Below are 12,198 nucleotides of genomic sequence, written 5' to 3'. Positions count from 1 at the left end.
CCAGGGTTCGAGTCCCGGAAAGGGAACCGCCATTTTTAATTTCCCATCAATTCTTGGTTTGGCGGTGGGGTGGGATGTCAGCGCAGCCCTAGGACAAAGAAATTCCCACCAAAATTCGAAATTCCAACCAAAATTCGAAATTCCCGCTAATAGGGTGGGTTGGAGGAAAGGGTGTGTGGAGGGGATGGGGAGATGACGGGGCTGGGGCACACGTGCAGCACAGAAAACACGTGACGCCATCTGGGGGCGGGGATTAATTGATCAATTTAATTAATCTGCATATCAGTTTGATATCAAAATTGCGGCTCTTCGGTGACTCAGATTAGCGTAACGTGACCTTTCAAAATGGTTCAAATGGCTCTGAGCAGTATGGGACTTAACATCAGAGGTCATCAGTCCCCTAGAACTAACCTAAGGACATCACACACATCCATGCCTGAGGCAGGGTTCGAACTTGCGACCGTAGCGGTAGCGCGGTTCCAGACTGAAGCGCCTAGAACCACTCGGCCACAACGGCCGGCACTGACTTTTCTGATTGCACGAGGGAGTGTTACTGTGTCTACATGTACTGCAACTCTCTGTGCTCATTATTTATTGCTGGTACACGGTTCTACACTTCTTCTGGCTTTGCGTTTCTTTAAACAATTAATTCTGCATGCAGCCATTTTGACTGGCATTAGTGTTCAAATAATATGTCTAGTTTGAAGGTGTAAATGGAGTTTCTGAAACTCTGTACACGGGGCCTCTCCTAAGAATCGTCACACGCACGTTCTCTGGTGTTTCGACAGGTATTTGCAACTTGGCTTTTCCAATGTGTACCTGGTACCAGCCGAAACAAACATTTCTTATCACGTCTTTCAAGAGCCGGCCTTTATCGACGGAAAGCGCCGGTTTGTTTCCCGTTACAAACAACATGCTTTTTGAAGTGGAATTTTACTTGCCCATGCCATAGAGCGGTCCCAAATTAGTCTAGTGTGATACTTGTTTTATCGATATGTATTAAAAGGAGCAATAGAATAGGAGGAATAATGAGTATTCCAGCAGTGACAGCACAGCTCTGACCAGTGCTGACTGCTAACGCCGTACGCGATAACTGCTCAGTCGGAGCTGATTAATTTTCATGTATTACGGTCCCTGTTAATATATGTGGATAACACGAGTATCGCACTAAACGCATTTGGGACCGCTCTATGGCTGGACTCGTAAAATTCCACTTTAAAAATAATTTTGTTTGCAACAAGAAACAAACCGAGGCTTTGCGTCAACACTGGACATGTCCTGGAGGACGCCACGAGCAGTACTCGTTTGGCCTGACTCCAGATACACATGCAGAAACGAAATTACAAATACCAGACGAAACGGCAGAAAAAATGCGCGAGACGACTCTTAGGAGAACTCGGTGTATACCGTCTGATTAAAAGAGTCTGGACACCCCTACGTAATGCGCAATTGACCACTACATGTCATAAGAGGCGGACCCGCCACTATAAAAGGCCGCGCCGAGTATTTTGTTGTCAGTAGAGAGCAGCAACACTAGAATGGATAGACTTCGATCGTGAACTAGTTATTGCATGCCACCTCAGTATCAGATCCAATAGGGACATTTTAACCCTTTTAAGGCAGCGCAAGTCGACTATTGGAGATGTGATTATGAAGTGGAAACGCGGAGGAACAACCACAACTAAACCAAGAACAGGCAGAACTCAGGTACCGACAGATAAGGGCCATCGAGCATTGTTCAGGGCAGTTGAAAAGAATTGCAAGAAATCACGGGAGGCAATCACTCGTTAGCTCCGAAGTGCTGCCAGCAGTCCAGTTAACGCAATTACTGCGCATAGGGAATTAAAAAAAGAGTGGAGTACAGTTCCTTATCAACCACAAATTTCTGCATTCAGTGCTCGGCGACGGTTGAGGTGGCGTCAAGAGCGACGTCGCTGGACTATAGATGACTGGAAACGACTGAATTGGAGTGGTGAATCACTCTTTACACTGTGGTAGTCCCATGGAAGGGTTTGGGTTTGGCGAATGCCTGGAGAAAGTTACCTGCCATCACGTGTAGATCCAGCAGTGAAGTACGGAACTGGTGGTTTTACGGTATAGGGGTGGATAGGGTTTCTTTTTCACTTATTGAGCTTAAGAAAACTATAGCAGCACAGGTAGAGTATCCCGTATGAAATCATGATAACGTGCTCCATTGAGCGTAGTTGGAAGAACATGGGGCCCAATCAAGACATCACCAACAATACCTGCCCAAACGTTGACAGAAAACCTGGGTTGATGACGTGATTGCACAATTGCGTGCGGATTCTCGTCAATTGGGCCAACTGGCGGTGAATCAAGGAAGTACACTACATACTGACGAAACTAAAATGAGCTATAACATGGAAATTAAGCGTTTCCGGACACATGTCTACATAACATCTTTTCTTTATTTGTGTGTGAGGAATGTTTCCTGAAAGTTTGGCCGTACCTTTTTGTAACACCCTGTATAGTCATTTCCTTACAGATTCAGAATTACTGCTGCGCCATGAATAAGTACAGTCTTGGATTTGGGGAATTCTTGTAAATGTTGGGCAATTATGGCTGACAGGTAGTAGTTAAGGGACCGATTGGCAGATCGGATGGCAGGCGCGGGTGATGTTGATATTCTGCAAACGAGTCTGTCAGGCAGGTGTATGAAACCCCTCACAGGCTAGAAGGCACGGCCCATCAGGCAATGCATACGAATGGCAACTAATCAGGGCAGCACAGGGTACCGACGTGCTGTGAAGAACCCATACGTTGCAGTTATAAAACACCGCCTAGCGACCTCTGTGTAGGGGTCGAAGCCGGCGGAGGAAAGCTGACATGGTAATTATCAAAGAGCACTACACTTGTCCCCTTCCGAGGAACTATGTCAGAGGCGTAGGGAAAAGACGTATAAATAAGCGAATCCTGAGACTCGAAACAGGGCAGTCGTGTCGCCATTCTATCTGCGTCTAGTACCGGAGAGAATGACGGTTGTTCAAGTTGCAGGCCAACCACGACGACCTTCTGGTGATGGATATTGGCAGCCAACCGGCCCGCAGAAGCTACCTCCAACCTCCGCTGCACGGACGTGGACGTGTCATTGCTGTGGCGCGGCGCGTTGCACCTTGGAGTTACGCCGGAGCGCAGAGCAAGAGGGCTGCCAGCCTCCGCTTTCTGGGTGGCATCGTCCGGCGGACTGTAAGCTGCCGTCCGCAGGGGCGGCCGGGGGCGCGAACTCGCGGCCTCCCAGGTGCAGAGCTGTCTGCGGGCACTCAACGAGCTGCCCTGGGCGGACGGCTGGAGCTGCTACGGCTCACCCAACGACGGCGGTCGGTTGCTTCCCTTGGGCGCTTTATGTTCAGCCTTGTTCCGGGCCACGGGCACAGTTAAGGCACGCGGCGGCCACACAGCCGCAGTGCGAGTACGATCGCTACGTCCACAAGGCTGGGGAACAGGACACCGACGCTGCAGATCCCGGCATTCGCGTGGCTGTGACCCACGCACGCTGCTCGCCGCCATCACCGAGTTTAGCGCAGGGCCGGCTGTTTACTTTCGATGTAATAAAGTCAATGCTGCACTTTCCCGTATTTCTCTGCACTCTTCGACGTGAGCTATGCCTCTCACCCAAACCATGCCTTTCGGTCGTTCTGACATATTACAACCCCTGAGCTCGGGGGTTATAATGTTGCAATGGCTGCGAAACAGCTCAACATGGCGACGTTGCCCTCTTTCCCACTGCTTTCAGTGAAATCGTACATGAGATGCATACAGGTGAACTGTTCACCTGTAAACCTAAGCATATTGCTGTGTATCAATATTAACGCAAAACTAACACTGCCAGGAAAAACACACCCGTTGCAGAATCGCACAGTACTGAATGCGAGCTTGAGGTCAAGAGTAAACTGGACATTAATGTTGTCAGTAGCAAGAACTACGAGTGAATGGCGAAGGTTTGTTTCCATAGAAGGCACAGAGCGCATATCGTCGACATTTTCAGAGTGCAGACATTTTCAGTGCAACACAGATACAAAGATAAATCGTGGTAAGAAATCATACGAAACACAATTGCTCTATAACGAGGTACCTACATGTCTTTACACCAAAAGTCTTAGAAAATGATGTCCCTCGACAACCTCCAAAATTTTGTTTGTGGTATTGGGGTTCACCCTTTATACATGTCTGGTATTGAAGGATGTCTTACATAACCTAACTTATTATGTGAGCGCTGACAACACGATGCGGTAGCTGAGATGAGCATAGTACAGGATGAAATTCCTACGTACAGAAATCAGAAAGTCTACAAAATCTAATATGGAATCAGAAATTACCTGCACGTGTTCCTGAGAAAACTCAATCCAAGCGAATTCACAAAGCATTAACAGTGGCTACTGACCTACCGCACCCGCGACATGAGCTAAGGAAAATATTTAGGGTCACTGCGCGGGGAAACAACGGTGCCCACCGTTCTTCGAAGAAATCCTGTGTCTTGTTCGCCTAAAGAGCTCGAGGATTGTTCTGCATTCTGATTTGCCTGAAGGAGGGGCATTGTATCGGGCTCCAAAACTTAACTGGCGCAGTGATGGTTGTATTGTAGTCAACACGGAGAAGTCTAGATTACATGTTGTATCCCATGGCGACTAGAGTGCCCCAAGTGTCATTTGTCCACTTTGCTGCTCAACAATGCAGACAGCCACATTACAATGAACACGATAGTATCAATGATACTTGCAGCCACCACTGTAAGACAGGATGAGGTAGAATTCGTCTGTAAACACTATGTTATGAAGCCCAGAACGGCAATGACTATATTACTCTCTCCATCACCACCTGATGTGTTTATGACGTCTGTAATCTGGCAGCTGGTGAAAGAGTTCAGACCACAGCACGGGTCATTGAACTTAAGGAGATAAGGAGATAGGCCCACACACTTTGCAGTGTCCCATTGCAGAGCCAACACGCTATGTAGGACTGTAGTGTCTGTTACGGCTATGTGGACAAGAAGCCGACCACCCTGTGCTGTGGTCACATTTCATGATCCAATGCCAGCTTGTTGTTGCCTATGACCTACCTGCATCTTCTGGGTCCACATATACATCACAGTCATAGCACCATACTTCGTACGAGCTGAAGTTCAAAAATGGCTCTGAGGACTATGGGACTTAACTTCTGAGGTCATAAGTCCCCTACACCTTACAACTACTTAAACCTAACTAAACTAAGGACATCTCACACATCCATGCCCGTGGCTGGATTCGAACCTGCGACCGTAGCGGTCGCTCGGTTCCAGACTGTAGCGCCTAGAACCGCTCGGCCACTCCGGCCGGCCGAGCTGAAGTGGTGCTATATAAGACAACCATTCGTACATTATGCCTAGCTGAACTCACATGTTGAAACTACGTTCACGATATAATACTTACACGAAACTGTCGTGAAGATGTTTAAGAAACCATGTGCATTATTAATGGCTCTGTAGATTTAAAGTTTACACTGTCGATTGAATAAATGCAATTTCTTAAAATGATGTGGAGTGTCTCACGTATTTTGAGCGATGATTGTGTCCTACAAAGAGGCAAGTGGAAACAAAACACAAATTATCAAGATCAACAGTTCTAAAAGAGGTACAAGTTCAGTAAGCTAAAATAAACTGCAATGCTAAGTTTATTTCGCAAACAACCCATATAGTGTACACTTTCATTAACCTAGACATAGAATTTCAGTTTAATTGGTCAAGGAGTTCGAACATGAATTCAATAAAAGTAAGTGCCTCCTAAAGCCTTCACCAATAAAAGTAAGTGCCTCCTAAAGTCTTCACCAATAAAAGTAAGTGCCTCCTAAAGTCTTCACCATGTTTAGCCGCATTCTCACCTGATAAACACGTACTGCTGGCAGCCGACGTCTTCTAATGCTGCACTGATGCAGCTCTGGTGTAGATGCGGGGCAGCTCATAACATTTGCGACAAAAACTTTATTCAGGACTCAAAATAACTATTCACAAACGAGAAAGAAAGTCTCTGGCAATCGTCTATGGTCTGAAGAAGATTCACATGAAAGTTTTCAGGTACAAGTGCAATTTATTAAGCACCGATCGCCTTTCCAAGTCCGCTTGTAGGTCTGTATAAAATAAGGTCTGATCTACAATATCGTTGTTCAGTAATTTTCGATTCATCAGTTAATATTTTAATCGCATTTGTCCACAACATTTGCACGTTTGTCATGAATATGTCGTTAATATTTAACTTTTCACGTCTGGTGTGTGAACTTAATTGGACTGTACACATGTAGACATACTCAGACGTACAATAATGGGATTTAACCCAAATGCTCTTACTGGGAGCCTGTTTGGTAACTTTTTCACCGCACCATTTTGTCCCTTGCACACTCCAGCTGACACGCATCAGACCATTGCTGGACTGGCAAGTCTCATGTTTCATTCACAACTGATTTAAATTCATTACAGTCTAAGTTCTATTCACAATAATTAATAAATATTTAATACTTGTAATAAGTAACTTCAGTGATTGCCAGGATTAAGCCGTCTATTTTTATTTAATCCCTTCTCTTTTTTGTTGGCCATTTTGGTGTGATATTTTCTGCAATTTGGCTAGAGCCATGTTTAGCCAGGGTAGACTGAGAGGCGCAGGGCAGTTACTCTGACTACGGTCTTTCCCCTCGCCGTCTAGTGTTTTGGCTCACCTTTCACAGGTCAAAGCGAGGGGATGACACGATGCGTCCACTCACAGCAGGTATGGCCCAAGCATTGTTTAGTTCAGGCGCTTGGGAGTAGCGGTCTGGCAATTTCTCTCATAATGCGCCCTGCGAAATATGGAGTCCAGGTTTGTGTCACAAAGAAAAATATACTGAGACATGATGATAAGCACCTGCGCTTGTGCAGAATCATGGTTTTCACACTAGATGTGGCACTCGGGGGGAGGGGGGGGGGGGGGGCTCAGAGGCTGAGAATACATACTCGTACGTCGGCAACAGATGAGAAGTGATATTTCCGCTGTCAACAGCTGATACGTTGCAGACTAGCGGATTACGGCGTTCGCAACTTTCTACACTACTGTATGCAGAATATGGTGAGAAACTGCACCTTAGCATAGCAGTGTATGTGACTTACCGAGCGTTGGTAGAGTCACATAGGCTCTGCGAATTTTATATTTTTCTCAAGTGACTGAGGGCTCGATCACTACTCGATCAGCTATGTTACTTGCATGTCGTAGTTGTCTACCTTTCGGGCGCAATCAGGCAGTCACTGTCTGTACTCCGCGGATTTGTCTTTCCAGAACTCATCTTTAAGTTTCGGGATTTCCCTCCATTTACCTAAACCATATGGTCTTTGCCAGGTCATTTAAATATTACATTAGAATCATTCCATGTTATTAATTGTGAATTTTCGTGATCTCAACAGTTCTTTCAGATCGAATAGACTTATAATAAGCAGGGTTTAAATTGGACCAGTTGTTTCATTTCATAGTTAAATGATCCACTTGCTTATTATCTTCTGTGGTGTGCGACACCCCTTTCCTATTATTAATGCACTGCGCTACATTTCTATTAAATCATCTGATCCCATGGGAAGCGATCTGATTATCAGTCAGTCAATTCAATGCGTATCATTTCGACACCCAGAGAGGGGGGAAGGGGAGTATGATAAAATATTTTTGAAGGATCAGCCACAGTTCTGCAAAATTTTCCGGTCTTTACCAGGTTTCGGCTAAATTAATCTAGCCTTCTTCAGAAGCATAAAGTTACTGTAACATGCCATGGTAAGGCACAGTCAACATTAAAATTAAAACCTATTGTACCGTGGTACCATGTAGTTTTAATTCGCCATGGTAGCACGGTACTATAGGTTTTAATTTTAATGTTGACTGTGCCTTACTCTGGCATGTTATAGTAACTTTATGCTTCTGAAGAAGGCTAGATTAATTTAGCCGAAACCTGGTAAAGGCCGGAAAATTTTGCGCAACTGAGGCTGATCCTTCAAAATATTAGTCTTTCACAGTTGCTGATGGGGCTGCAATATGCTAAAAATTCTTAGTATGCTAAAAGCTCAGTTCACCCCTCGCACTGTGTATCGGAGAAAGCAGCTTGGCCCCAGCGTAAGGTATCGTGGATAGTGAGTGGTGTAGCGTTCTCACCTGCGTGGACCAGAGCCTGCTGGTGCTCGTTCCAGTCGTATCGGCCATCCTGCAACAACACCATAACTCTTACGGATCTGGTAGTTCAAGCCGACCAGGCTGCCGAGGGGGAACGTAGCGGGATGAAGTAGGTGGTTGGCAGGCGCGATTTACTAGTAGAGGCAGCATACACTGATCCGCCAGAACATTCTGACTACTGATCTCCTGTCGATATAAACCCGTCTGCGCGATATCAGCGTCACTTGGCGAGGAATGACTGCTACTGAGACACACGCTCGATGCACGTAGTATCAATGAGCATGCTGTGTAGAATGGGGAAGGAGCGCGAATTATCTTAGTTTGACCGAAGGCAGATTGTCATGGCCCATAGGCTCACCACGAGCATTTCGGAAAATGCACGTCTTTTCGATTGATCGAGGAGTGCTGTTGTGAGTGTCTTCGACAGGTGGCGAAACCACGTACAGATGTCGTGGGGTTGGGCGGCGACCCCTCATCACAGATGTTAGACGATGTAGGCTGGGCAGACTGGTAAAAGAGGACAGGCGGCGAACTGTGGCGGAACTAAAAGAGTACAAGTGTATTTGAACACACAGTGCACTGAACAGTCCTAATGAATGGCCTCCGCAGCCGACAGCCCATGCATTTGACAGTGTTACCACCACGACATCAGCCACTACGACTGAACTAGCCCGTGACCATCGGCATTCGACGTTGGCCCAGTGGCAGTGCATGGTCTGACGAATCCCATACCATCTACATCATGCCGATGGGAGGACGTGAATGTGCCATGTTCCAGGGGAACAGCTCTTTGACACCTGTACTGCAGGAGTGAGACAAGCTGGCGGCTGCTCCATTATGCTTTCAGGGCCATACACATGGGCACCCATGGGTCCAGTGGAGCTCGTGCAAAGCACAATGACCATCAAGGAATATCCTACACTGGTTGCAGACAATGTACACCCATTCATGACGATAGTGTTTCCAAACAATAGTGGCATTTTTCAAAAACATAATGCGCCAAGTCACAAGGCAACAGTGTTATAGAGTGGTTCGAAGAACCCAATGGCGAGTTCCAATTGACGTGCTGGCACCCCAACTCGCCAGATCTGAATCCGATCGAACATATATGTGTTAAAAAATGGTTCAAATGGCTTTGAGCACCATGGAACTTAACTTCTGAGGTCATCAGTCCCCTAGAACGTAGAACTACTTAAACCTAACTAACCCAAGGACATCACACACATCCATGCCCGAGGCAGGATTCGAACCTGCGGTTGCAGTTGTCGCGCGGTTCCAGACTGTAGCACCTAGAACCGCTCGTCCACCACGGCCAGCTCACACATGTGTGATTTGACGTGACGTCAGAGCTCATCGCCCCTTCCCCGTAATTTACGGGAATTGGATGACTCCTGTGTGCTGATGTGATACCACCTCCCTCCAGTGACGTAGCAAGGCCTTATTGCTTCCGTGTCACTACGAGTCGCCGCTGTTATCCGTGCCAAAAGTGGACATAGTGCATATTAGGTAGGTGGTCATAAAGTTCTGGCTGATCAGTGTAAATAAAATCAAAAGAACTCCGAGCTTGTTACAATGACACGGTTTAGACTGGCGCACTCCAGAAAAGTCGTCATGATACGAATGATTTTTAAAAATTGTTTATTTCTAGCCACAATCACACAAAATTTCAATATCAAATCACTGGTTTCGGCCGTCGTCAGCTATCCTCACATCATTAGAAGGCAGAATTAGTTCATTTGAAAGCACTTTGACGAAATAGCAATGTCAGTTTCAGTAAAATCTTGTGATTGCGTCATATATGATAATACAACCAACGCCTCGGCTGCTACTGCAGGGTGTCTTCACCAGGGCGACTAGCAATGTTTATCGAACTAAGCAAGTTCCACAACTTTTTGGAAATTGGACCTTTATCTAAGTGATAGTTAAACAGCGCCACTTAACTTTATCCACACTTGTTTATTTAAATTAGTAAATTAGTAATTACAAAGACAACAATAATTGGGGAAATATGAAGCTATTGACACAAAAGCTGCATATTTTTGAACACAATAGTGCCTCACATAAATTTAGTTAAACAGTGCCACTTAACTTTATCTACACTGATATATTTAAGCTAGTAAACCAGTAATTACAAAGACAGCAATAATTGGGGAAATATCACGCTATTGATACGAAAGATGAGCTTTTGTTAACAGAGTAGTGCATCACGTAACTTTCCTACAGCAGTGCTTTACAGAATATTCACACGTAAAACATTGGCGGTGACATCTGTTTGTGTCATCTGCGCACTGTAGATAACTGTTCGTGTTTTAAGAGTAAGGGAAGACAGCTGATAAATCTATGTTGGTCTAAAGGCATCAGGATGTCATTTACTAGATGAAACGCTTTGGAGAGGCGGTCACGGATTGCATGAAGGTCAATCAAAGATGTAAAGGCGAGACTGTTGACGTCCATCATTTAGTTATTCGTCGGCAACAGCACTAATCATTAGCCACAAGTTCTACATCTACAAGGCTCAATCAAAGACGGAGAAGGGTTAGGGCATGCCCCAGTGATCGGCTGTTGCACCATAGAGGAATATCGAGAGTTAACGTTTCCGTAGCTGGTGAGAGTAGGGACCGGTATTTAACTTCCATTTAATTTTTTACATTCTAGACGGCCGCACATTGCAGTTTTGACTGTTCGTGAGGCAACAGCCATCATTCAACTGTTTTCACAGGCGCTATAAGCTGAGAGTTCGCTTTATCTGCCGGCCTAGACGTAATGGTTAGATTTTCCGCAATTTGCATGAAGTGAGTCTGATAGACCGGCTTAAGATTTAGAAACATCTACAGAACGTCAGGTATTCTCCCCATACGGTATGTGGTAAAGGAAGTCCTCGCAGGAGGCGGTACCTCCTACTAAGTGCAGTTGGCGGACAAAGAGAATGTGCAATGAGAAAGCAAGCATTTGAGTCAAAAGCCAATCATTCTACGCCTTCCGCCTGATTGGATGAAAGCCCTTAATGTTTAAATAATTTCGGAAGTGACTTGGAACTCGTGGCATCTGACAGTATTGGTTTTCAGCCCTCTAGGGTGCACAAGGCCAAGTGTGGGTCCTCTTTGGTGAAAGAGCTATTTGGTAGTACTACTGATGTCGGATGCTGGAATTTAGTGATCCGCAGTGATGGAGAAAATTATTCTTCCACTGTGGAATGTTCAATATGTAGCTCAAATGGGTTCCTGTCTGCAGCTGTGTAAATGTTACCTGATTTCGGGTTTTTGAAAGTGAATGTTGTAATCAGTGTTAATGCGACTGGTAGGAAAATTCCTCCTATTGGATCGTGGAACTATTAGCCAGCTCGAGATGGCAACTAATGGAATATATGTTCTTAGCATGGATTAATTAAAACTTATAATCAGCATTTGTTTCTGTAGAAACTTGGGTGTAATGATTTTGGTGTGAATTTCGATCAACCAAGCTTTGTCTTCTTGGACATTTCTGCTGTTACAGTAAACCAGCATGCGGACATTCGTTATTCTTTCGTCATTCCAAATGTTTCGAGTTTGGGTCAGTCCAAAAAGTTTAGGGTCTGGATTAGTAACAAATAGAGAAACGTTAAAATGCTGGTTTCAGTGATTCAGGTATTCTACATAGTCTACCCCTCCTCCGCAACCCCTCCCACCCCTCACAACTGAGTACAGAACGTTCATACCACCATGTGAACCTGTCAGAAAAGTCTTCCTTTGGGATGTTGTTCATTTCGCGTGTTACAGTTCTGACACTCCACTCCTTTTCTCTCTCGTCAGACATCAGCAAAACATCCTCTGAGTGCGTTAGCGTCTCTAGAATAAATGACTGGTGTAAGGAGTGGACCCTTAATCTATGACAGAGCACAATGGTGATTATCTGCACACAAATTGTTTTCAATTCAGGATTATTGTCAAAGAAATACACGAATTTACATAGGTTGTAACATGACAATGTTAGGACAGTTGTCACGATAACGCTTTTCGTCCTGTTTAATCGAAATAACTCTAAACACAAC

The 12,198-nt window shown here is 45.3% G+C and overlaps 1 protein-coding gene across 1 annotated transcript in view; it reads right to left on the bottom strand.

Annotated features, from left to right (window-relative positions):
• Positions 1–12,198, bottom strand: part of LOC126335830 (vesicular glutamate transporter 2-like) — a 142,229-nt gene that overhangs the window by 101,470 nt on the left and 28,561 nt on the right. Inside the window, exon 3 of the mRNA XM_049999297.1 lies at positions 8,154–8,202. Within this exon, the coding sequence (XP_049855254.1) occupies positions 8,154–8,202 (49 nt within the window). The remainder of the gene's footprint in view (positions 1–8,153; positions 8,203–12,198) is intronic.

This window comes from Schistocerca gregaria, chromosome 2 (assembly GCF_023897955.1).
Source record: "Schistocerca gregaria isolate iqSchGreg1 chromosome 2, iqSchGreg1.2, whole genome shotgun sequence".
Classification (NCBI taxonomy): domain Eukaryota; kingdom Metazoa; phylum Arthropoda; class Insecta; order Orthoptera; family Acrididae; genus Schistocerca; species Schistocerca gregaria.
Note: the sequence above shows the minus strand (reverse complement) of the source record. Positions and strands in the feature narration are given on the sequence as shown.